General features: G+C 39.0%; 1 protein-coding gene across 3 annotated transcripts in view; it reads left to right on the top strand.

Annotated features, from left to right (window-relative positions):
• Positions 1 to 27,393, top strand: part of Smarcc1 (SWI/SNF related BAF chromatin remodeling complex subunit C1) — a 152,551-nt gene that overhangs the window by 121,056 nt on the left and 4,102 nt on the right. For all 3 annotated transcript variants that reach the window (XM_026389836.2, XM_026389835.2, XM_026389837.2), the window contains exons 25-27: positions 5,153 to 5,287; positions 15,013 to 15,274; positions 26,313 to 26,489. In XM_026389836.2, the coding sequence (XP_026245621.1) occupies positions 5,153 to 5,287; positions 15,013 to 15,274; positions 26,313 to 26,489 (574 nt within the window). The remainder of the gene's footprint in view (positions 1 to 5,152; positions 5,288 to 15,012; positions 15,275 to 26,312; positions 26,490 to 27,393) is intronic.

The following is a 27,393-nucleotide window of genomic DNA, read 5'->3' as shown; positions in this document are numbered from 1 at the left end:
CCTGGCATGTGTGCGGCCCAGGTTCAATCCTCAGTACCACATACAAAGATGTTGTGTCCGCCAAATACTAAAGAATACCTATTAAAATTCTCTCTCTCACTCTCTCTTTAAAAAATAAAAATAAAACATATTTAAAGCTTGTTCTGATTAACTGCTCAACAAAATTAAACTCCCTTTAATGCATAAAATAGTAAAATAACTTCTGCTTGGACAGCAAGTTACTATTCTACCTCATACTTTGTATATCATGTTTCAGAATCTTCAAACCAGGGTTTATTTTATTTTTTTAAGAGAGAAAGAGAGAGGGTTGTTGGTTTTTTGTTTTGTTTTAATATTTATTTTTCAGCTTTCCGCAGACACAACATCTTTGTATGTGGTGCTGAGGATCGAACCCGGGCTGCACGCATGCCAGGCGAGCGCGATACCGCTTGAGCCATATCCCCAGGCCCCAGGATTATTATTATTTTTTTAAATATTTTTTTAAGGGCTGGGGATGTGGCTCAAGCGGCAGTGCTGGGTTCGATCCTCAGCACCTCATAAAAATAAAGATTTTGTATCCACTGAAAACTGAAAAATAAATATTAAAAAAAATTCTCTCTTTAAAAAAATATATATATGTATATATTTTTAGTTGTTGATAGACCTTTTATTTTATTTACTTATATGTGGTGCTGAGAATTGAACCCATTTCTTAACATATGCCATGTAAGTGTGCTACCACTGAGCCATGACCCCAGCCCCAGGATTTTAATCCTTTATATATTGTATGAAAATTGTAGGGGCTGGGATTGTGGCTCAGCAGTAGAGTGCTCGCCTAGCACGAGCGGGACCCAGGTTTGATTCTCAGCACCACATAAAAATAAAGGCATTGTGTTGTGTCCATCTAGACCTAAAAAAGAGATAGATAGATAGATAGATAGATAGATAGATAGATAGATAGATAGATAGATAGAAAGATAGAAAAAAGAAAGAAAGAAAATTGTAGGGCCTAGTACAGACTTTGGTCTCCTTTTTATTTTCTACTTTTTTTTTTTTTTTTTGATGGGGGCATTTTGTTTGTTTTGTTTTTACAGTATGGGGTGTTGACCCCAGGACACTTTACTATAAGCAACAATTCCCAGCTCTTCATTTTTTATTTTGAGACAGGGTTTTAAGTCCCCAGGCTAACCTCAAACCTCCTGCATCAGCCTCCTAAGTTGCTGGGATTTCAGATGTCTACCACTATGCCCACCTTCTAATTTTTACATAGAACTAACTAGATTTGTGGGACTTGGAAAAATAACTCAGAGCAGTTCTGTGTACTTTTTGTCCTTTCCTTTCAATGTCCTCATTAATAACATCTTATTTTTTATTACAAGTTCTTTGTTTTTCTTGTGCTGAAGATTATACTCAGGGTTCAGCACATGCTAAGCATATACTCTACCACCAGACTACATCTTTTTTTTTTTTTAATATTTATTTTTTAGGTGTAGACGGACACAACACAATGCCTTTATTATTATGTGGTGTTGAGGATCGAACCTGGGTCCCGCCCATTCGAGGCGAGTGCTTTACCACTGAGCCTCAATCCCAGCCCCTACAAACTACATCTTTGGCCCTCACTATTTTTTAAATTCTCTTTTTCTGTTATCTTTTTTTTTTCTTGGTACTGATGGTCAAACCCAGAATTTCTCTACCACTGAGCTACATTCTCAGCCCTTTTTATGTATGTTTTTAAATTTTGAAACAGCCTTGCTAAGTTCCCTGGGCTGGCCTTAAACATATGATCCTCCTGCCTTGGCTTCCTGAGTATCTGGTATTACAGGCATATGCCATTATGCCCAGCTCACCTTGTTTTTGAAGGATATTTTAATGGGTATACAATTAAAGGTTAATAGTTACTTCCTTTAATTCTTTTTTTTTTAAATACATCCTCTACCACTGAACTATATCCCCAACCCCATTAAGATTGTTTTTAATTTTGATAAAGTCCAACTTAATACTTTATCACTTGTGTCTTTGATGATATCTAATAAATGTTTTATTTAATCCCAGACCATTTAGATTTACTTCTATTTTCTAGTCTAAGAATTTTTTAGTATAAGCTCTTAGATTGAGATCTATGATCCATTGAGTTAATTTTTGTGTATGATATAATGTAATGGGCCAAACTAATTACTTTCCATTGGTTAACTCATCCAAATCTACCTTTAAACTTTGTTACAGAAATATTGGGGTGTGTGTGTGTGTTTGTGTCCGTGTGTCCGTCCGTCCTATATAGAGAGAGAGAAGTAGACAAAATGAATCTCTGTACCTGTTATCTAACCTTGGTTATCAGTGTCTTGTCTGTCAGTCTTCTTTTATCTGTTTCTATTTGCTTTTGGACAGTTGCTGTACCTTCCTTAGGTTGGGTCTGTGACTTCTAGATGTCATTGTCTCTAAAGTTTTTCTAGTATTATTCTGTTAGCTAGAACATATCCTTTAATAGCATATGCAAAATGTAAACTGAGTTCTTCATTTCAAAAATGTCTTCATTGTGTGTACTCATTTATTGATTTAAGTTCCTATACATGAAATCCTAATTTGAAGTTCATTATCTCAGAGTTGGGAAGGCATTTTGCCATTTTCCTCAAAAATATGAATTTGCTTTCAAGAAATCTGATCTAGGACTGGGGATATAGCTCAGTTGGTAGAGTGCTTGCCTCACATGCACAAGGCCTTGGGTTCAATCCCTAGCACTACAAAAAAGAAAGAAAATCTCATCTGGTCCAGAATGTTTTTGTAACCTGTTGGGGTTTTTGTTTTGTTTCTTTGTCTCTTTAAAGGAGATATGTAAGGATTTGTCTCTCTCTTGTGTTCTTAAATTTCCAATGATGTTCATTGTGAGTCTTTTTCCATTTTACTTGTTTATTTTTGACATTTGGTGCCCCTTTCAATTTGAAGACATTTGTTCTGAAGTTTTGAGAAGACATGTTTTGGAATTTATTTAATAATGCATGGGGATGCCTCCGAATTCCTGAATAAATCTCATTAAATTAGAATAGGTTTTTTTTTTTTTCCTCTTCTTTTGGTAACTTGGGATTTGTTTTTATATATTCATACATGCACCCAAAATAACAGTATAATTTGGTCATTTTTATTCCTTAATACATCCCCTTTCTCTACACTACCACCCTGTTTTTCTACTGGTTTTCTCTTCAGTTTTTGTGAGAATGCCCTACCATTTTTTTTTCCTTCCTTTTTTTCTAATTTTCACATGTGAGAGAAAACATGGCCCTTGACTTTTGAGGTTTGGTTTATTTCATTCAGCATTATGTTCTTCAGTTTTATCCACCTAACCGGCAGATGACATAATTTCATTCTTCATAGCTGAATAAAACTCCAATGTGTATATATGTGCATGTATGTATACGTGTGTGTATACACACCATAATTTATTTACAAATCATCAGGATTCAAGGAGTCATAATCTCATAAAAATAGACCTAGAAACTAAAAACATTAATTCCCCCTCAGTAGTTATTAGTGATTTGTTGGCAAAATTAAGATTTTTGGGGGGGGGTGCCAGAGATTGAACCCTAGGTTGCTTAGCCACAGAGCTACTTCCCCAGTGCTTTTTTATTTTATAGGTGGGTACATATCTTTGTTTCATTATTTTATTTTTATGTGGTGCTGAGGATGGAACCTAGTGCCCCACGCATGCCAGGCAAGCGCTCTACCACTGAGCCACAACCCCAGCCCCCGCCCCAAGACTTTTTTGACGCCTCTTTGTAACTTTTAAATTTTATATTATGCATAAACTTATCAAAAATATAAATTATATAACAATATACAATGATAACAGTCTTAGAGTTCTGTAATATTTATTTAGACTGGGTAATGGGTATAGTTTATGATAGTTCAGAAAAGTAAACATGATTATTATAAAGTTGTTGTGGTGAGATTGTGGCTCAGCGGTAGAGCGCTCGCCCAGCACATGCAAGGCCCTGGGTTCGATCCTCAGCACCACATAAAAATAAATGAATAAAGATATTGTGTCCAACTAAAAAATTTCTTTAAATAAATAAAGTTGTAAAACTTCATCCTCATTTTGCTTACATTTCTGAATCTTCCTGCATATGGGTCCCCAGAGCTTGAACATAAAACTACATTTCTCTTTTTCAACTGAGAAGAAAAAAGAAAAAAAACAAGTCTTCCATTAGGTGTTATATGTCAGTTTAGCTCCTAGAAACCTGTTAAATTCTTTCATGTTAGCTTCTAGGTTGTGTAGGAAACAGAGCAGTAAGATAGCCACTCTATGCCATTTCTTAAAACCTCTTGTAGAAGCAAGATGAGCACAAAAGTTCCACAGGTATTATGAAGGGGAAATGCAAAGTGGTATTGGGAAGCTCCAGTTGGCATCTGTAGAAGGTAGGATTGATCTTTACAGGTAGTCAGAGCCCTTGCCAAATACTGGTAATGTGCATTCTTCTTTGTACTGCTTAGCTGGCAAGAAGCATGAGTAGGACTCACCATCAGGCTGGAGGCAGCAGATGGCAGTCTTACAGAGTAACTTCCTGTCTGCTCCTGTGTTTGCTTTTCTGGCTCTGGATGCCATTCTCATTCTCTGGGCAATACTGTTCTGTCCTTCCCTACACACAGTCTGCTCACCACTGGGAAGAGAGCAGCTTTGCATCTGCTCCTTTGCAGCTGAGGAGACAACTGCCTGCCTTAGGGAAGAGAGGGTGGTGAGGGGAGGTACAGGGGAGAGGCTGAGGAAGTGCACCACAGGTCACCTATCAGAGCCCTAGTTTAACCTCTCCTCCTTTATAGGCTCTTTGATAGGAGAAGTTTACCATGAGAGAGATTTCCTTCGATCCTTTAAAAGGGTTGCTTTAGCTATAAGGACCAGGAATTTAAGGAGAGTTATTATTTTACATTGAAATAAGTGTTTGGAAGACACATGCAAATTGGACATATAAAGCACACCCTCAGTTACAGAATTCCCACTTTGAGAGGGCTGGGGATATAGTTCAGTGGTAGAGCACTTGCCTAGTATACATAAAGCCCTGAGTTCCATCCCCAGCACTGCACAAAAAAAAAACAAAATTCCCACTTCAAATTGCATTTCTTAATGTTTTTTTTTAAAAAACAAATACTTACCTAAATAATTTGAATGATCTTTTGCCCTTAGCATCTGGCTGCTGTGGAAGAGAGAAAGATCAAGTCCCTCGTAGCTCTCCTGGTTGAGACACAAATGAAGAAACTAGAGATTAAACTTCGACATTTTGAGGAGCTGGAAACTATCATGGACAGAGAGAAAGAGGCTGTAAGTAAGAGGAATTCCATAGTGGGTGTTTGATGCTTAACTCTAACCACCTTTCAAAAATACAAGTTAGATAATATAAATAGTGACCTACCCCATTGGTCTCTATAGCTCTATTCTGTCCTTTTTGGCTGGTTTGATTGTCCTTTCCAAAGGATTATCAGCCAGTGATTATAAATAAAAGGAACTCCATTCACTTTCTAAAACCAGTTGTCTAAGCTTCTTGTACCTCTTTGCTGTGTAGATACATAACGTTAAATTATACAAGTTAGAACTTGGACTTATTTTCATTACCTACTTGTTATCAAGTAAAATCCATATAATTCCATTATCTGATTCAGGGATTTTTCTTGATTACCCATCTTTTTCAATATAAATATGAGGAAGTAGGCATTAATCTCAAGAGCCTCATTTTCTGTGATCCCTCCTGACATCCAGTCTTGAACTTTCTCATCTTTCCTTCTCTCCCCTGTATATTGAGCCTCTTATACAACATTCTCTGGAGCAGAAACTTTTGACATAAGGACATGACCCAAACAGAAAATTTATGAAATAGTCCAAAAATGAGAAAGGATTGCCAGGAAAATAAAAAACTGAGAAGCACAGGGACATTTTGATTTTTCAGAAATTCCCTTGAGATAACCAGAGATTGAGTTCTTGGGAGTTTATTTTTTTTTTAATGGGTTGAGAAGGAATTCATGACTTCCTAAACATAAGCTGAATGTGAGGATTTAGTTAGAATTTTCCTCCTGTTTTGATTTTTTAAATCTACATACGAGATATTAATTCTCTTCTCTAAATAGAATTTTAAGAATAAATTATTGTAGAAGAGTGCACATTTTTATGGATCTATTTGTATTTTTTCAACTGTTTCCCAGTGGTCAATCCAAGCAAGTCCTCTGGCAAATTCTTCCTGATGAGTAATCCAGTAACTCTCACCATGCTTCATTTTCATTTTGTCTTAAGACCAGCTGGGATATTAACAGGACATGTTAATTTATAGAGAGGGGAGAGTCTACTTCATTAACTCTCCTGCTTCCATTGCCACCATCCATCCCCACTACCCCATCCCCAGTTCCCTGATGTGAGCAGTTCCTAACTGAGTGTACTCTCAATCACTGCACTCCCCACATCTTTTTTTTTGCGCTGATAGATCATTTATTTATTTATTTGTTTGTTTGTTTTTGTTTATTCATTTATATGCGGTGCTAAGAATCAGACCCAGTACCTCACACATGCCAGGCAAGTGCAATACCACTGAGCCACAGCCCCCCAACATTTGTCTTCAAGCTCCTGTCTGCTATACTTTGGCCTTTTCCTGCCCAAGAGACTTTGAAGACCCCAAACTCATCTCCATTACCCTCTGCACCAACCATGCTAGACCACACATAGGCTTCCCTTGCAGCCTTCTTCTCTTTGACACCTGATTCTATCCTGTTCTTCTGCCTGGAAGTTTTTTTTTTTTTTTCCTACTTTTTGCCTATCCCCTGTATCTTTCAGCTATGAGTGATATGCTCTCCTTTTTTACCGCTGTGGCAGCCTCGAAAGCACTTCCTATATATAATTTCCAATTCTTGTGTCCACATCCCATACCAGAAAGTATACTCTTAGAGGGCAGAGACTTACTCATCTGTCTTCTTTAACACAGAACTGGCGCATCACAGGCCCTTATTTAAGTATCTTGAATGAATTCATGCCAGCATCATTGTCAAAAGTTGAAAAAAAAAATGGAAAGGAAAATTGGCCCTTGGAGGATTTAGTTTAACATGGAAAATAGTCATGAAAAGAAATACTAGTAATACAGAGTGTTCAGTGCTATTGGGGAAATAGAAAGGAGGAATCCCTGGGAGATGCAGAAAGGGAAAGGCTATCAGAGAAAATTTCTAGAGGTGTTGCTTTAGGGAATGAATATTTGTGTTTATCCTTAATAAGCTTTTCTTTTGTCATTTTGTGAGTCTCTTAGGGGACTCTGGCAATAGGGCTACAACACAATGAGTTATTGGCACATGCAGAATTCCAGTGGTGCTTAAGTAATTACCAACAACAACCAGATGCCTTATTTTCATTCATGAAGCCTGAGTGATTTATTAGCTTTGAATGTTGGGGTGACCCTAGCTGAGCTCGTATAGAACAATGTCTAGATTGTCCAAGGGCTCTTCTCTTAGCTCTAAGTCATTTTCTTTTCAGAGAGTGAATTTATACCACCAGTCTTTTACACCTGATAGAACTGGTCTGTCATCTAAGAATAGTAGAGCCCTTATTCTTTTCCACTTCTGTTCATTGGCTCCCAGACACCCAGCAGCAGTATATAATGGCTTCACTTCTCTTAGCTCATCAGTTTTCCTTCTGTTGTAAATTTTTTAAAAATTTATTTACGTACTTATTTGGTACTGGGGATTAGATTAAATCCAAGGCCTTAAACATGCTAGGGCAAGTACTGTACCACTGAGCTACATCGTATCCCTTTTTTTCAGACATGACCTTACTAAATTGCCCAGGTTGGCCTTAAACTTGGATCTTCTTGCCTTAGCCTCCCAAGAAGCTAGAATTACAATCATATACCACTGTACCCAGCTTTTTTGTAATTCATCTCAATCCTCTATAAACTTTCTAAAGTGGGGTGTCACTGTTTTCCTCAGACTGTTCTGATCTTCTGAGGCTTAGCAGTCCTCCTTCCTTGGCTTCCCAGGTATCTAGGACAACAGCCATACACTATCACACCTGGCTCTGACTTTTTTTTAAATATTAAATTCTAATCAGAGCACACAATTATTTTACAATATAGTATCTGAACAAAACAGCACAACTGAAAATGGTAAAATACTGACACTATCCAACACACAAGGCTGCTCTGCTCAAATTTTTTGGAATCGGCTACATTTAGTACAGGAAAATTCTTTGTACAGGACAGTCCTTAACCCTGCCTAATGAGTATCAGTAGCTCAACTCTGTTATTTATCTATTATTGCATTAAAAATTAACAACAAAGCTTAGTAACTAAAACCAGATAATATTTATTTTCTCACATGGTTTCTGAAAAGTTATTCAAAACAGCAGGAGTGTGGTAAAGCACCCCAAAAGGGAAACCTATTATCTCAACCTGGAAGATACATCACTTCTGTTGTACCCGCCCAGCCACACAGACCAAGCCTAGTTCCATGGGTTCAGCAGGGATGGTGTACATATTAGGAAGTGAATGGTTAGAGGTCAGCTTGGAGACTTGCTTTGACAGTGACCAGAATTAATCCTTTGAACTTCAAAATGTCTCCTGTTCATTTTTTGCACAATTAAAACATGAGTTAGCCAGGTGCAGTGATACATACTTGTAAGTCCCTCTCCTGAGGCAGGAGAATCACAAGTTGGAGACCAGCCTGGGCAACTTGGTAAGGCCCTCTCTCAAACTAAAAATAAAATAGGACAGGTGTTATGGTGCACGCCTGTAATCCCAGTGACACAGGAGGCTGAGGCAGGCATATCTCAAGTTCAAAGCCAGCCCCAGCAACTTAGCAAGACCCTGTCTCAAAATTTTAAAAATGGCCAGGGCTATAGCTTACTGATTAAGCACCCCTGGCTTAAATCCCTGGTATCAAAATTAAAAAAAAAAAAAAAAAGAAAGAAAGAAATAATATTGGGGGTATAGCTCAAGGGTAGAGTACCCCTGGGTTAAATCTCTAGTGGGCAGGGTTGGGGAACATGACCTGTTTTTCTCCACCTGGCACTAGTACTCTGTTCTGTGAGCAAGTGAAGCCATAACTACTAATCTCCTGGTGATTTTCACACAGAACTGTTGTAAAGATGAGAGAAGGATGGCATATGCCTGGCACAGTGTTTAGCACATAGTTAATATTCAGTAAATATTTATGTGCCTTCTTTTATGCGCACCAGTATGCAGCAATGATATATGAATGTTAAATATTTATGAGCTGTTTCTGGCTTTGTGAATATTAGGTTACTCAGTGTGTTAAAGCATTTTATATAGATTTTCTCAGTTTGGTGAGACCCAAGCAATTTAATCTCCAAAAATTATATGAGGAAACTATAAGCAAGGAAATACTTATGCTTTGAATCTCCCTGTTCAAGAATCCAGTAGTGATGCTGAATGGCGTAATCTTAATTTCTTCATTAGTCCTTCTTAGAGATGAGACAGGTAGGTTATGAACCTCTGTTCAATAAATGACATGCCAGGTCTTAAACCCATGTTACTTAGCAGTCTGGATTTATGTAGTATTTTATAATTTATAAAGAAATAAGCCATTTTTATCACATTTTAACCTAGGGACTCTGAATTAGGCAGGTTTTGTCATCCCCTTGTGAGTCAATAAAGCTGATGCTGTTGAAAGTGAACAGATCCTCTGGTTGTGGAGCTTCCCAGCTCCCTAATTTCCTTGTGCCTACCGCATTGCCTCAGTTCAACGTTTTGGGGGGTGGGGTGGGGTAAGGGGCATTACTCACTGAGTTACTGAGGGTGTTACTAAATTGTTGAGGCTGACCTCAAACTTGGAATCCTTCTACTACCTCAGCGTCCCTAGTCACTGGGATTACAGGTATGCACCACCATACCTGACCCTCAATTAAAGAGCACTCTTACTTGCTTAACCCAGTACACAGCAGATTCAGCATAATTTTTCTTTAATCAAACATTTGGTTTTGTTCAAAACAGATGTGAAGGTGTTTTTTGCCCCCCGACACCTTAAAATCAGGTGTTCTCTTAAGTCTTAAATATTTGGTAATTAAGAATAAGGATGTAGGGCTGGTGTCGTAGTTCAGTGGTAAAGCACTTGCCTTGCATGTGTGAGGCAAGAATAAATAAGGATATAGACTAGGCATGGTGGCACATGCCTGTAATCCCACCAAACCTGGAAGGCTGAGGCAAGAGGAACACAAAAGCCAGCCTCAGCAGTTTGGTGAGACCCAAGCAATTTAGCAAGACCCTGTATCACAACAAAAAATAAAATAAGCTAGGGATGTAGCTCAGTGGTTAAGCACCCCTGGGTTCAATCACCTATACCAAAAAAAAAAGAAGGATGTAAAGATTGTAAATGTTTTATAGGTATCATTAGTGCTCAGCAGCCATTGTCCCAGTGTTCTCATAGTGTTAATAAGAAGGAAGGCAATTAAGGAAGTTACAGTCTGTCAGGGAGATGGCAAAGCAAGAAGCATCGACTCCTGTCTCCAGAAAGATGCTGCTGGACCAAGCCACCTTTATTTAGTGCCACACTCAGGTCACACTCAGCAGTCAGGAAAGCAGATTTTAGACAGATTGTGTTAGAAACTACAACAGTCTGGAGACAGCCAGAGTACCTGGACCCTGCCTATAGCAGCAATCACATTTTAATGTTTTAAAAAAATTTTTTTTTTTTTTTGAGGCCAGTGAGAATTAGCTTTGGACTAATTACTCTGTGAGTCTCTGACATTCATTTGGCTAGGAATAAAAATTGTGTTACCTCCAGAAAATAAAGACATTGGAGGATGCTCAAAGCTGTGAGAAACCCAGACCATGTGCTTAAAGAGGTGAGAGGGAAGTTGGGGCGTTTTACACATTGAGACCAAATACTGTAAGATAAAGGGGCAGTGAAAGTTCAGAGAAGATTGGCTCTGGCTGACATGATCTTCCTTTCAGTTTATGATAGCAAGAATCAGTCTGTCCAGCTGTATTTTAGAGAGTAAAGTATAAGGTGGCAAAGTAAAACTGGGAAACTAGTGGGAAAGCTGTTGGGATAACCCATATAAGATGATGGTAATTTTAGGCCATGCTGGCAGCAACGAAAAAGAAGGAAGTGGAACTCATGCCCATCAAACAATCAAGTCCTTTGTTACATATGCATCTTATATTATCATTCCAAGATTAATAAAGCCATACCCAGAAGCAGATTCATTTCTGAAGCACAAAGATGGATACCCTTTTGAAGCAAGCACATTGTAGCAAAGACAAGATGACCAGACACAGTAATAGAACAGGCTCACCCTTTGGGATTCTGCCACTGGAAGCATATATGGAATTAGAAAATGTAGTTGTGTTTTTTCCCCTCAGGTAATAAGGAATTGGCATATCTGTTTTAGATTTGGTTTCTTCAGTGAATGACTCCCTCACTGATACCAAACACTGAAAAGGAAGGTGTGATTATTTATTTTAGTTCTGAGGACAAGAGCTAATGTCTTTTAAGTCTAGGCTTTTCAGTCCTTGGCAGTGAAGATGGGTTTTTTGGTACCCACCATCTTTTCCCCTTTCCCACCCCTCCTCCCTGCATTATGCAAATAGAGATTTGGAGAAGAGCTTTGTGTGCACTTCAGCTGCACTTGCAGCTGTGTCTGCATTTGGTGTCTTAATGTTGAAAAGTGCTCTGTTGTAAGTTCCGCTTGGATACAACTGCTTTGTACATACACAGTGTAGGAGCACAGAGGAATAGGAAGGCAGGGTAACGGTGCTGTGGGGGTTACCCAGGGGCTTCAGAGCAGGGTACAGGCAGCCTTGTATGAAACTGGTTCCCTGAAGCCACATTGGAGTTCTGAAGAAAGTTAACAGGTTCATTAACACTATATTTACGTGAGTAATTTACAGTTTGGCTTTTGAGCCTTGTGTACATAGTCCTAGGAAATGGAGAAGGCAAAGAATGAAATCACAATGTCTGTAGGACATAACTTGTGTAATGTTTGGTATTTTTTATTCCAAATTGTTGTGTGTGATGTAAAAAAAAATCAAATAATAAAGTGAATTTTAAAAGTCTTTTTTTTTTTCTTTTTTCTTTTTTTTTTTTCTACTTTTTAGTACTAGGGATCAAATCCAGGACCTCAAGCTTGCTAGGCAAGTGCTCTACCATTGAGCTTCACCCCCTATCTTCTGTGCTCAGTTTCATTACTAGAAATAATCACTATGAGTTTACTGTTTTTGGAACATTTTTAGTGGGTGTATAAGTGTGGTTATACTTATTTACTTTTTTTTTCCCCTGAAGCAACTTAGATCCTGTCCCAAAATAAAAAACAAAAAGGGCTGGGGATATAGCTCAGTGGTAAGGCACCCCTCGGTTAAATCTCTAGTTAGCGGACCCCCCCCAAAAAAAATATGACCAGAATTGCCAAATTTCACTAAAAAATCCCTAGTTCACATTCTTTCTAATTGCCATGAAAGTGAATGCTGTCTTCATTTGGATTCAATAAAAATAAGGTGTCCAAAACAAGACAGATATTTCCTTTGCAAGCTGAGGCCAGGATGTGGCCATAAGCTTTACTACTTCTACCATAAAGTAGAAATGGCCCTCTTGGAGCCAACTGGGAGCCTGCTATCTGAGCATTACTCTGATCTCAGGGGACCTGTTTGTTCCATATTGGAGCTTTAAGGTTAAATGAGATTCTCTTTGAGGTGTATAGTATGTGTTTAATCACTTACACTTTTTCATGTTTCTAATTACTTTCTCTTAATTACTTCTTATGTTTTAAAATGTCAGATGAAGTTCAGAAATAAATAGGATAAAGGTTAATTCATATCATAGGTGAGAAAACTGGGCAAATTTTTCCTCCCATCCTCTCAATGATAGATTTCCTATTTCTTTCCAAGGTTAATACCTTGATGATAAGGTTAGATTCCAAAGAGAGAGGCTAGTGTGTTTATAGAAATCAAAACAAAAACACTGGTCTGGGTAAGAGCACCAACTTTCTCTTCAGTGACAGAAAAATCTCCAGTAGTAATTTAGCTTTCTCTTAAAGTAGATTTTGACCTAACTTCTATAGTTCTTACATAACTGCAGGACTTCAGCCAAGTTGTCCAAACTAATTCAAAAAGAACATAGGTGAAGGGCAGCCTCTTAAATCTAACCTCAGCAAATTATTAGAGTCCTAAATTTCCTAGAAAGAATGATTAGAAGAAAGCAAAACTGAGAATCTATTATCAGAATCTAACATCTGTTGCCGCCATTTATCTTTCTCCTCACTTGTGCGTGCATGCCTCTTTTTGTACTGTGACACCTATCATTTATCATGGAATTCCCCTAGTTGCTACTCTTGTTAACCAGTGATGCTTCTCATTTGATTCTACATTGTCTTCTTCCTACACAGGTCTCTGCTAAGAGCCCAGATTCATAGATTAGTTCTCATGCTTATTCCATCTAGTTTTTGCAAATTATAGTATGTAGTATTTATCCATAGAACTAGCTGCTCCCAAAACCAAAAATGTTGACCTTTCCCTAACCCATTAAATGCCAAAGAATAGCACTGTTCAATAGAAATAAAATATGAGCCATACATGTACTTAAACTTTTTTAGCAGCCATTTAAATTTTTTTAAAAAATCAATGAAAATGTACTTAGGAGGCTGAGACAGAAGGGTCACAAGTTTAAAGGCAGCCTCAGCAACAGCAAGGCACTAAGTAACACAGTTAGACCTCATCTCTAAATAAAAACAACAATGTGGCTCAGTGGTTGAGTGCCCCCGAGTTCAATCCATGGTACCAAAAAAAAAAAAGGAGGAGGAAAGAAATTGTACTAATTTAATGCAATATATAAAACTCTGCATACTGCAATCAATATGAAATTGTTTTTTCTTACTGAGTCTTTAAATTGTAGTATACTTTACACTTTTTGGTTTTTGTTTGTTTGGTTTGGTTTTTTGTTTTTTACAAAGGGGGTGGTTTACTAGGGATGTTTACTAGTCCAGGGATGCTTTGCAATGGAGCTACATCCCCAACTCTTTTCTTGAGATAGGGCCTCACTGAGTTTATGAGGCTGGGCTCAAACCTTCAGTCCTCCTGCTTCAGCCTCTCAAGTCATTGGGATTACAGGCATGTGCCATGGCACCCAGCAGTACATCTCTTTTTTATTGGCCACATTTCAACTGCTTAGAACCTGGATGTGGTGTATGACTTCTTCAAGGAACAATGCAGCACTAGAAAAGATGTGCAGTAACTTAGATCTTCTAATAGAAAATGATGGGATGGAGACATTACTGAAAAGGAACAGATGTATTAACCTCCTTATTATATTAAATAACCTTCTTATCATTATATCACCTACTTCCAGCGATCTAGATTTTTATTTTCTTTCATGATCAGTTTGATTTTCTTTATGGGCCCTATATGTACTGAATTAATTTAAGATAGACTCCTTTGGCTCAGCTGTTATTAGGCATGTGATTTCTGAATTTGCTACACATGTAATTTATTTCTCTTTTGAGTCCCAGAATATCTTGAATATTGAAATGCCTATATTATTCAAGATTCATATACATTTTTATTCAGGCAACTAAAATATTCTGTAAATGTGTTATCCAGCATAATTTTGGGTGCTTTAAAAGCTACAATTTGCAATGGCACTGCCAAAGTTCCACATAGAAAAATATGTCTTTGCAGCTAAGGCTATATCAGCTCATCCAGAGGATTTAACTCTGCTGTTATATTCTAAAATACACAGTAACCAAAAGGATCACATTCAGAAGAGAGCACCTAGGAACGTTGGGTAGACTTGGCTATATAATATATATATATCTCCAGAAAGTAATAGCCCCTCTGGCTGAAGATGGCAAGGATAAGCAGATCTTCAGAAAAAGACCCTGTTTATAGTAACAGGTATCCAGATGGAAATATGCTACTCAAGAACTAATGCCTATTCTCTCACTTTAGATGGTGTAGGAGGCATAGTAGCTATGTTTCTCTGAGGCAAAGGGAGTTCAGGCATCAGGTAGATATCCTATGTCATCTTATCCTGAGAGCCTTTCCTATATCATTTTTTCCCCTTTTACAGTTAGAACAACAGAGGCAACAGTTACTTACTGAACGCCAGAACTTCCACATGGAACAGCTGAAATATGCCGAATTACGAGCCCGACAACAAATGGAACAGCAGCAGCATGGCCAGAACCCTCAACAAGCACACCAGCACTCAGGAGGACCTGGCCTGGCCCCTCTTGGAGCAACAGGACACCCTGGCATGATGCCTCATCAGCAGCCTCCTCCCTATCCTCTGATGCACCACCAGATGCCACCACCTCATCCACCCCAGCCAGGTGAGGTGAAAGCTTTGCCAGTCGAAGAAACTTGTGACCATCCCATGTCACAGATTGTCAGAGGGATCAATCATGTAGGTGATGTTTTCTGACAAGGCCTGTTCAAAATTTCCCTTGTCATCTAGGAAGTCATAGGCATGTGAGATATGATTTTACCATCATGTAAAACCTGCCATGTTTTTTTTTTTTCCAATCTTCTTGGTTAGATACTTTTTCCTTGGGTGGGTCAGACTCTGAATGGCAGTATATCTCAGGGTTTCTTAAAAGTTTACCCTTAGATTGTCTCTGCATTCTTTTTTTATTATAAAAAATTTTAAAGATAGATACAAAAAGAAAACTGCAATAGCCAGGTGTGGCTGTAATCACAGCCACTCAAGACATTGAGGCAGGAAGATCACAAGTTCAAGACCAGCCTCAGCAGCTTAGTGTATACCCTGTCTCAAAATGAAGAGGACTGGAGATTTAATTCAGTGATAGAGCACCCTTGGGTTCACCAGGGGGGAAAAATAAGGACAAATAACAATAATAATAAAACAGCAGTGAACTTTCATGACCCCGCTTTGTAATCATTACCTTTTTGCCATTTTTGACTTTTCATTGTGGAAATCTTCAACTGAAGACAAAAGGAGAGATTAGTATAATCCCTATAAACCTGTTACAGAGCTTCAGAATTATTGATGTTGATGATGAATTTTTATATGTTCCTCCTCACTTCAGAATGTATCTTTTTATCCTCCCTCCCTCCCTCCCTCCCTCCCTCCCTTCCTTCCTTCCTTCCTTCCTTCCTTCCTTCCTTCCTTCCTTCCTTCCAGGGGATTGAGCCTGGAACCTTGCACAGGTGCTCTACCACTGAGCCACATCCCTGGCCCACCTTCCTTTTTTCTTTAATTTAAGGCCATTTAGATGTTGAAGAAACCAGGTTTTCCACACTCTGGCCATGCTTAATTGTACATTCGAGGTGTGATATCATTTGTCCCCCTCCCTCTCCTTTCCCTTCCATACATGTTCCATAAACCAGAGGATTGCTGGGAAGATTTTATTAGGTTCTAAATAAAATTAAAGGCTGGGGTTGTGGCTCAGTGATTAAACACTAGTGGGTTCAATCCTCAGTACCAAAAAAGATCTCCATCAGACTTCACCTGATGGGTTTAGTTGCCATTGAGAATTGCTCCCTAGATTGGTTATTTCATTGGGCATAATAAATAATGAGATTTCTAAACTTATTATTTATTTATATTTATACTAGTGATTCTTTTTGATACACAAATTGTTCCATCTTTAACTTATGGGAGCCCTTTGAAGTTTGCTATTTATCCCATTAAAATTAGTTTGAAAGTTAAACTCAGTTCTTTCAAACTTGTCTACCAATATTGTTAAAACCTAAAATGCTCTTTTTAATTTCCCTTTGCCCTCACAGTCAAAAAAAATTTTTTTAAATTGGGGGCTGGGATTGTGGCTCAGCGGTAGAGCGCTGGCCTAGCTCGGGCGGGACCCGGGTTTGATCCTCAGTATCTCATAAAAATAAAGGCATTGTGTTGTGTCCATCTACACCTAAAAAATAAACATTCAAGAAAATTTAAAATTTTGTCTTCTACAGGAATATACAAGTGCCTTACCCAAAGCTAGAGTTTGTGTGTGTTAGATTAGAATGCAAATACTGTGGCCAGGGCATGTAGAGGCAAGCTAAAATAAATATAGAGTGGCTCTTAGAAGCCTGCAAAGGTCCCAACATGGTAACATCAGTTGACCTGACATCCTCAAAAGACAGATTTTTAAATCTTTATATGAAAATAACTAGATATATTTTCCTGTGGAAACTATGACTGAATATAAAATTATAATTTCACATCTTGCATTGTTTTTTTTTTTTTAAGTGAGAGAGAGGGAGAGAGAGAGAATTTTAATATTTATTTTTTAGTATTTGGCGGACACAACATCTTTGTTTGTATGTGGTGCTGAGGATCGAACCCGGGCCGCACGCATGCCAGGCGAGCGCGCTACCGCTTGAGCCACATCCCCAGCCCCACATCTTGCATTGTTAACATAAATCTTTTATTTACAACCCCAAACATATTGTTATTAGTTAATTGTTTTTATTGACTTTACCCTAAAATAGGACAGAGTTGACTTTGATCAGGGAAGTGTTCATTTGCTCACACACACCTGTTACTTTGTAATTATGGAATTTACTACCATCATTAAAATTGCCACTTGATCTAAGTAGTGTTTGTGGAGACAGTCTTAGAAATATGACATGTTGAAACATAGGACACTTTCTTCCTCACTTCTCTCTGTCCACGTGAACAGAGGGATCACCAAAGTGCAAATCACTGAGTAATTTTACAAAAATAGTTATGGTTGTAAAATTAAGTTCCTGGAAGTTTACAGCCAGCCAACCTAGTAAAGTAACTGAAGAAAAATATATTCAAATTTTTTTTTCCACCTGGGTATGGTGGCACACACCTATAATCTCAGCTACTTGGGAGACTGAAGCAGTAAGATTGCAAGATCAAGGCCAGCCTGGGCAACATAGCAAGACCTTGTCTCAAAGAATAATGAAAAAAGGGATGGGCACAATGGTGCATGCCTGTAATCCTAGAAACTCAGGAGGCTAAGTCAGGATTGCCAGTTCAAGACCAGCCTCAGCAATTTGGCAAGGCCTTAAGCAATTTAGTGAAACCCTGTCTCAAAATAAAAAGAGTTTGGGATATAGCTCAGTAGTAGAAACAAAAATTCCTGAGTTATGGGACAGATTTTTAGGGGAAATTCACTATGACTACTTGGTATTTGGTTCGTGATGGTGTTGAAGCATCATATTCACAGTAGCTATTTACAGAGAACTTCTTAGGAATTCTAGCATCTGTATTTAGCTTGTAAAAGATGGGCCTAGAGATGCATCCTAGGTACACCTGATGTTGGTACACCTGACTCTTCACCCACATCATTCCACTTCTTGTTGTCCTTACTGAACAGTTGAAGACCTGGTGTATGGTAAGGCCAAATAACCCTGCTGCCCAGTGTATTCAGGTTTCACACTGAGCTCCATCTGATTCAACAGTGAGGCCGGGACAGAATGCTGAGAGGGGTTCCAGCAGACGCAGATTCTCCTCAGTAGGTGGTACCAGCAAATGACTTGACAAAAATAGTCTTTCGAAGAGAAATAGGTCATTTTTCCTTTTAATTTTCTAACCAACATAGGCATTTCTACAGTGAATTTGTAAGAGAAAGATCATTCAGTACAAGATGAGAATTGTTTCTTTTTCCCTTTTTTAATCTATGTCAAGTTATTCTCATAATTTTTATTGAAACATAATGTAATATGGAAAAACATATGTCATAAGTATTTCTTTGCTGAGTTTTAACAAAGAGACACGACCTGAGTAACCAACACTCGGAGGCCTCTATCATAGTCCCCTCAATCTCTTCCCCTCCCAATATACACCTCTCCTGGGGCTGGGGATGTGGCTCAGGCGGTAGCGGGCTCGCCTGGCATGCATGCGGCCCGGGTTCGATCCTCAGCACCATATACAAACAAAGATACACCTCTCCTGACTTCTAATGCCATTGATTAGTTGAGCTGGTTTTGAATGTTGATTGGATCATAGTGATTTGTTTGCTTGTCTGGCTTTTACTCAGAACTGAATATGTGAGCTGAACATAGTAGTGTATGCCAGTAATCCCAGCTAATCAGGAGGCTGAGGTAGGAGGATCACAAATCCAAGACAGCTTGGGCAACTTAGCAAGACCCTGTCTCAAAATAAAAAGATCTGGAGTTGTAGCTCAGTCTGGCAAAGCACTTCTAGGTTCAGTCCTCTGAATCACATAATAAAAAATGAAAAATAAATCATTGTATATATAAGATACATACATACATACACATTGTTGTGAGTGGTTGTACATTTGTTCCTTCTGTTTGCTGAACAGTGTTACACGGTGTGGCTATTCTACAATTTATTAGTCCATTCTCCTGCTTACGAACATATAATTGGTTTCTAGACTTTAGTTATTATGAATAGTTAAAAAATAGCCATAAACATATGTGAGCAAATGTCTTTTGATATACATATGTGTACATTCCTGTTAAGTTTGTCCTTAAGGAGTAGAATTGGGTGTGTTCCAAGGAATAGGTCATAGAATTTGTGTTTTTTCATATCACTACATGCCGTCAAAATGTTTCCGAAATGGCTGTGGCTTTTTAATAGTGTATAAAGAGTTTTCAACAGCTCAAAATTTATATAATTTTTATAATTGCCCTTTTTGTGGGGTTGCTTTGGAGTTTGAATTAAATTAGTATGTTAAGAGAGTAAAATTGGGGATGGGGTTGTGGCTCAGTGGTAGAGTGCTTGCCTTGCACACATGAGGCACTGGGTTTGATCTTCAGCATCACATAAAAGTAAATGAAGAAAATAAAGATTTTGTGGGGTTGGAGTTGTGGCTCAGCAGTAGACTGCTCGCCTGGCATGTGTGAGGCACTGGGTTTGATCCTCAGCACCACATAAAAATAAATAAAATAAAGGTAGTGTGTCCATCTACAACTAAAAAATATATATATTGTGTCCATTTACAACCCCCCCCCCCAAAAAAAAACAAAACAAGTAAAATTAATAGCAGTAGTAAATTAAATCCAGTATTTTAGGATTGCCTTCATCTTACCAGTTCAGAAAAAGCTAATTCTACCAAGTCTGGTACTTGGTATTCTAGTGTTAGCCAAAGGGGCCTTTCAAATCAAGGCATGTGAGATAGTCCATAATATGTGTTTTGGGTAAACAATATCTTCAGTCTATGATTTTACACAAATGTAAGTTAAGAGCTATAAGCAGATCCTTCCAACTTACTTTTCTTAGTTTTAGAAAAGTTAACAGGTCACAGCATTTATATTAGGAGTTGAGGATAATTACCCAGGTAATTTTTTGGTATTAATCCAGAACTTAACCATGTGTAAAAGATCAGGAAAAATCAGCCTCTAAATGACAGCAAAGTTGGAGAAATGCCAGGAAGGAGGGTCAAGGAAGATTTACTATCAAGTGATTAATTTGTCCATCTCTTAGCCTATGTTTCTATGCGTATGTAATTTTTCTCTGTAAAACTGTCCATCAGTTAATGGTAGAGCCCATTAAAGTAGCAGTTCAGTGTTGTAATAAATCCATTAGGCTTCAGACACTGATGGGCTTGGACATCAGAATAACTAAGTAGGCACCCATACATATTCCATTTGGTTTGTCTCTAACTTTTCAGCCCTTCTTTTTTTTTTCCCCACCCACTGCCTTTATTTAATTCATTTACATGCTGAGAATTTTTATATGATTTGCCCTGTCTTCATAACTTCTCTTTCTAGGCTTTTGTTATTTGGTCCTACTGCGGGGAACTTCCTATCTCTGATGAAGTGTCCTGTGTTGGTTTGTTCCCACCAAACAAAAAGCCTAGAGAATTTTACATAGTAGAGTGTTTCTGTTGTACAGTTGGCCCACTGTTTGTTTTTTTCTCAACTTTAAAAATACATACCATTGCATTACATCCATTTTCATTTAAGCTATAAAATAGTATCAAATGGTTACCAAATTAAAGACTTCCTAGTTCTACCTGTAAAACTGCCATTGTAAATGACACAAAATGAATAGTTATAATTACAGTCTTTTTTCTTTCTTGGTACCAGGGATTGAACTCAGGGGCACTCAACCACTGAGCCACATTCCCAGCCCTGTTGTATTTTATTTAGAGACAGGGTCTCACCAAATTGCTTAGTGTATCACTTTTGCTGAGGCTGGCTTTGAACTCCCCATCCTCCTGTCTCAGCCTCCTGAGCTGCTGGGATTACAGGTGTGTGCCACTGCATCTGGTTTAATATATTCTTACATGTATATCGTGTCCCCAACCATACCCTGGGCTGTGGTGTCCATGAAGGCATGTGGAGAACCACAAAGGAGAATAACTTGAGTGGTTGCTTTTGCTTCTTAAATTGTCTTTTATTGTGTTTTTTTATCGAGCAGGGGGGGGCCACTGCTAACTAACTACTAGGAATCTTCTTGAAGGTGAGGTGGTCAGGACTCCAGGGGCTTTGGCACATGTTCAAAGGAAGGTTACTAGCAGGGGCAGTAGTGCACACCTGTAACTCAGGCTAGTCAGGAGGCTGAGATTAGGAGTATTACAAGTTTGAGGCCAGCCTGGGCAACTTAGCAAGACCCTGTCTTAAAGATGAAAATTTAAACAGACAGGGTATATTGCTAAGTGGTAGAGTGGTTTTCTAGCAAGCATGAGGCCCTAAGTTATATCCCCAGTATCTTAAAAACAAGAAAGAAAAAGATTTTCTGTTTTTTGAGTTCAATCAGAGGAAATAACAGCAGGATCTAGGTGTTTGGGAGGCTGAGACAAGAGGTTCTCAAGTTCAAGGTCAGCCTGGGCAATTTAATTCAGCAAGAGCTTCTCTGGAAATTTAAAAACTTAAGAAAGGGAATTAGATGAGTGGTAGAACACCCCGGGGTGGGGGCGGGGGGATGACAAAAACCTAGTATGTAGGTGCACTGGTGAACTCTGCCCTTTCTATGCATTATGGTAAAAGAGACTCTCAAATATTCAGACCTTGTTGGTCTCATTTGAGCCATCTGCGTTGGAGAAGCCTTTGTATGAGCTCTGTATGTGAAAAGCAGAGGTTATATTGGTTTAAATCTTCCTAAGTTCTTCATTATTAATACTGTAAAAAAAATTTTGGAAGTACCTAGAAAAATCAAAACAGGAAGTGGTCTGATTGAATGAGAATTCAGACATGATAAAATGTTATATTAATGATAAAACTAGAACATTTTAAGTCGGGCGTGGTAGCACACACCTGTTACCCCAGCTACTTGGGAGGATTTTTTTAGGCCAGTGTAAGCAACTTAGTGAGACCCCTGTTTCAAAATAAAAATAATTAAAAGGGCTGGAAATGTTCTTCAGTGGAGTCAGTCCATAGTACCACAAAAAAAGAAAGCAAGAAAAAACTAAAACATTTTATATTGGTCAGTAAAATATGGTTTGAGAACATTTCAAAAAGGTATTAAGCATTTGGCCTCCCCCCACACCCAGCCTCATATAAGTCAGGATCTCAATATGTTGCCCAGGCTGGACTCTTGCCTCAATCTTCCAAATATTTAGGATTATAGACACATGCCACCATGCTCAGCTCAAATACTTAGCTTTTTAAACCCCTTCATTAGACCTACTTTTACAGCCCTATGTATGGGAAATAGTACTTAGGAAATCATTATAACCCATTGTTGCAGGCTTACTCTCTGAACTCAGTCCCACCCTGAAGAGGGAGAAGGAATAGCTCATCATGTCAGCTAATCTTTTCTTGTCTGAAATGCCTTTGGTTCTCCTTGTGTCATGTGATAATAGAGCTACCATACCCTTTGTAGAGTAGCAGGTTACCCTCACAAAGAGAACAGTGAGGGCCCAATTCTTAACAAAGAGCATCTGTGGCAGGCACTCCCAGGAAGCTGCTGTGTACTGGGGGGAAGGAACATCCTGCAAGGAGCCTGGGCTTCCCCTCACTTAGTCTTGATTGTGCTATTTTCGTTTTCCTGGGGACTCAGCCAAAAGATGTACTGTGGACAGTTAGAAATGGATTGATGAAATGTGCTCAAGATTGGGCGTCCATAGGTTCCTTTCACAGCTTCTTCTAATATCCCAAGGATGAAAATGAAATGTTTAACTAGTATTCCATTAGACATGATGGATTTAAGTCTTCAGTAAAATATCAAATAAATCTGAGACTGTGAGGGATTTTATACTAGCTAAACCTAATTTTAACAAACCATTTCATACTTCAGGCTTCAGATGCCTGCTGTGTTTTTTTTTTTTTTCCTTCCTTTTCCTTGTATGTAGGACAGACTCCCCACCATCCTATGCTTTGCTACTTCTGTTTTGAAGTGATGTCTCTCTCACCTCCTACTTCTCCCTATCTACTGGGGAAGAAAATGCTTTTTTTTGTTGTTTTTTTGTTTTTTGTAGCGGGGATTGAACCCAGAGGCACTTAACCACTAAGCCATATACCCAACCCTATTTTGTATTATATTTAAAGACGGGATCAGGATCTCACTGAGTTGCTTAGCTTTTGCTGAGGCTGTCTTTGAACTCGCAATCCTCCTGCCTCAGCCTCTCGAGCTGCTGGGATTGCAGGTATGCACCACTACACCCAGTTCCCTGAGTTATTTTTAATGGAAAATATATACTTACCCTCTATTTTGTTTAGTAAGATTTCCTCAGGGATTTCAGGTTTCTGTGGGTCATACTTCTTTGTACTGGTAAGAATTAGTAGGGTAGACACTCACTCAGAGGTGTCTCATCTCCTTCCCTGTCTGCTCTCTAATTCTACTGCCCCAGGTATACCAGCCCCATGAGCTATGAAGCATATGACAGCAGTAACAGGACAGCACTCACTCTTGGCACATTCTTTGCTTGCCTGAGATGTTTGCATATGGTTCAGAAAAGGAAAGTAATTATTTTTCCTTTAGCATCCTTTTCTCTTTGCTGCCACCCTTCCAAAAAGCCATTTTTCTCTCATTGCCTAGAGAGCCATGTCCCAATGGCTCTATGACCCTCTCTGTGACAGTAGGATAGAGAAACACTTTCTTTGGGAAGGTTTTTAAATTTGCAGTAAGTGAAAACAAAAGGTTTTTTGGTTGGTTGGTTGATTTGCTGTTGCCTTGAGATACTCAAAATTACCTTATCCAACTATTGCCATGCGGATATAGGGAAATAGGTAATTGGGCCAGTGCCACTGAGCCTGCAACTTCAGAAAAGGCACCGTTTGCCTAAGAGCAAAATCCTGTGAGCTCATCCCAGTGCATGATGGACAGGCATTACCTCATGGATCTGTCAGCACGAATGCTGCTCTCTTCATGATTATTTATGTTGGTGTTACAGAGGGATGGTCCTGGGAATTGAACCTAGGGCCTTGCACATTATTACCACTGAGCTATACCCCCGGAATCATTTATTTATTGTTTGTTTGTTTGTTTTGGTGGCAGGGGCGCAGAGTAGTGTATTGCAGAGAGAATTGAACTTTGAGGAATTTTGGATCTAATTTACAATTCCCTCTATGATTCTATGACCATAAAGAAGTCTGTTGAGGGCTGGGGTTGTGGCTCAGTGGTGGAGCACTTATGAGGCCCTGAGTTTGATCCTCAGCACCACATAAAGGATAAGTACACCTTATTATCCACAAAAGGATAAATAGACATCATTACCTTAGTACATGTATGAAGATATGAATGATGTGATGCTACTTGGTGTACAGAGATATGAAAAATTGTAATCTATATGTGTAATATGAGTTGTAATGCATTCTGCTGTCATAACAAAATTTTTTAAAGGATAAATAAAATAAAGGTATTTTAAAAAAAGAAGTCTATGGATTTCTCTGAGATGCTTTTATCCTCTATAAAATGAGAATATTGGAGAAGCTAGTGACATAATAAAGCACTTTACCAAATAAAGACTTCCTCTGGTTATACTGAAAACCCTAAATAGGTAGGCAACTATTTAACTTTACTTAGTATAATCTCAGGAAACTGAAGCTAGGGGCATGCTGAATAACTAACCTAGGGTAGAATGAAATCAAAGTGATTTTGCAACTGTTTAGTTTCCAGGCTGCATCATCTGTACTTTCCCTGTTGATGGTACTGGGTTGCTACTGACTGGGATTGTCCCATGGACCCAGTATTCAATCAGGGGTTTTGGCAAATCATACTTTACTATAGACATCAGAATATAAAACTCTGTCCTGTGAGAAGTGATTGAGACCAAACTGTTGTGTATCATGTCACTTATGTGAGCACACACCTGGAATATTCTTCCTATTTCTTTCTCCCTTACCCAGTATTGGCTCTGGCTTCTTTGTAAAGGTATTCTTCACAGCTCTATGTTTAAGTTTTCTAGAGTGAGAGACTGACAAGATGTTCCTTCTAGCTCATGTAAAGCTCTGTCCAATCTGAACTTGGCAGAAGGAGATGTGCCCTCCTAGCATGTACCCAGGCTAGAATTTTGTATTTCTGACCTTAAAAGTAAGCCTCTGCCTACAGCTATGACTGCCTTCATGCTACAGTGACAGAGTTGACTAGTTGTTCCAGAAGCATATGTCCAGCAGAATCTAAAATATTTATTGTCTCTTTAAAGAAGTTGTTTGCTGAAATTTCTTTTGTAGTGGGACACTGGGAATTGAACTCAGGGGCACTCAACCACTGAGCCCCATCCCCAGGCCTGTTTTGTATTTTTATTTAGAGACAGGGTCTCACTGAGTTGCTTAGGGCTTCCCTAAGTTGCTGCAGTTGGCTTTGAACTCATAATCCTCCTGCCTCAGCCTCCCAAGCTACTAGGATTCCGGGCATGCGCCACTGCACCTAACTGAAAATTCTTAAAGCTCAGTGTGAAACTGAATACAGGAAATATTTTAGTTTGTTTCTTGTCTCTGAGGTCTCCTGTCATTACTTTGAAAACACTTGGAAGAGATGGAGTTGTCTATTTCCCCCTTGTGAATCTCTCAGGTTTGTGGTTCATCATAGGCTTATTAGGGAGAAATTTTTTGTGGATAGGACCTGGAGATTTAAATCAGAATCCTTGTTTAGTGGGTTTCAGACAGACCTTTCTTCAAAGTCTGTACATGAAGCAGTCTGGACTAAGCTGCAGTTCTTGGACTGTGAACTAATTTCCCAGCAAAGTTCTCTGTGAAACTGTGTGTGTCCTCATGAAGATGTTTGACCATCCACTGTTCACCCAAACTAACTACAATGAATATTTTCTTTTAGGTGTGCTTTCTTTGTAATTGCTTCTTTACCACTACCTGCCTATGCCAGAGTTTAGAGTAGATGTTCCTCATTAGCTGCTCCCCAAATGAATGAACAAATAAAAGTTGATCATAGAGATTATGATTTATCACTGTTAAATTTCAGATCCTTGGGAGGTTTGGTATTTGTCTGTATTTAATAGTTTCATGCATTGAGTTGATCCATTTCTACTGCCCTTTCCTAGTGTACTTAACAATACTTTGAATCTCTTTCTACAGGTCAGATACCAGGACCAGGTTCCATGATGCCTGGGCAGCCTTTGCCAGGCCGCATGATTCCCACTGTGGCAGCCAACATCCACCCTGCTGGGAGTGGCCCTGCCCCTCCTGGAATGCCTCCTATACCAGGAAACATCTTGGGACCCCGGGTCCCCCTCACAGCACCAAATGGCATGTGTAAGTAGCACAGTAGGGAGACATGTTACTTCAGGGTCTGCCTTGGGCACTATAAATAAGGGAGGAAGGCTTTGTTTTCTCAGAACAAAAGTCCATGGATGACCCTGAGATTTGGCAGATCCATGGACAGTGTAGTCTGTGACAGTGTGTTCTAAAAGATCCATTCTTGATCACTGATCTTTAGTACCCCTGATGGGCAGGTTTGTAGGTGACACGTGTGGAATGCTTCCATGCAATAAGGCTGCACTGTCAGCACGGAGATCTGTGAGAAAGTCAATAAGATATTCTTCTCCCACTCCTATTTAAACCCATCTGGGTCAGGTGTGGTGGCACAGGCCTAGAATCCCAGCTTCACAAGTGCCAAAGGCAAGGATCCCAAGTTTGAAGCCATTCTCAGCAACTTAGCAAGACCCTGTCTTAAAATAAAAAGTAAGAAAAGGACTGGGGACGTACCTCAGCGGTAGAGCACTCATCTAACAATCATGAGGCCCTGGCTTCAATCCTCAGTACCCGCCCTCCCCACAACACACACACACAGACACACACTTTGAATCTCAACAGACACATAGAGTTACTGATTGTTACTCTCCGTGTATAAGCCTTTTAAGCATAAAAGATTCAAAGTGGTGAATATAAAGAAGAAAGGAAACCAGTTTGGAGTAGTAATAACAAATAAGTTTCTTACAGATCTTTTTCTTAATATATTGATAGTGGCTGCATAGAATAAGGAAGGAATATTCAGGAGCTGCGTAGAGGAGGAATGTAAAGTCCAGCGAACCCAGTGGAAAAACACTGGTACTCCTCAACAGCACCTGTTTGAGAGTGTGTGCAGAGGCCCAGTAATTTCTCCCATAAGCCCTTACTGTGCTCCAGCCTTGGCCTCCAGAGGTTTGCTTCCAAGGCT

Source organism: Urocitellus parryii, chromosome 3 (genome assembly GCF_045843805.1).
Source record: "Urocitellus parryii isolate mUroPar1 chromosome 3, mUroPar1.hap1, whole genome shotgun sequence".
NCBI classification, from domain to species: Eukaryota; Metazoa; Chordata; class Mammalia; order Rodentia; family Sciuridae; genus Urocitellus; species Urocitellus parryii.
This window is presented reverse-complemented; position numbering and strand designations above follow the sequence as displayed.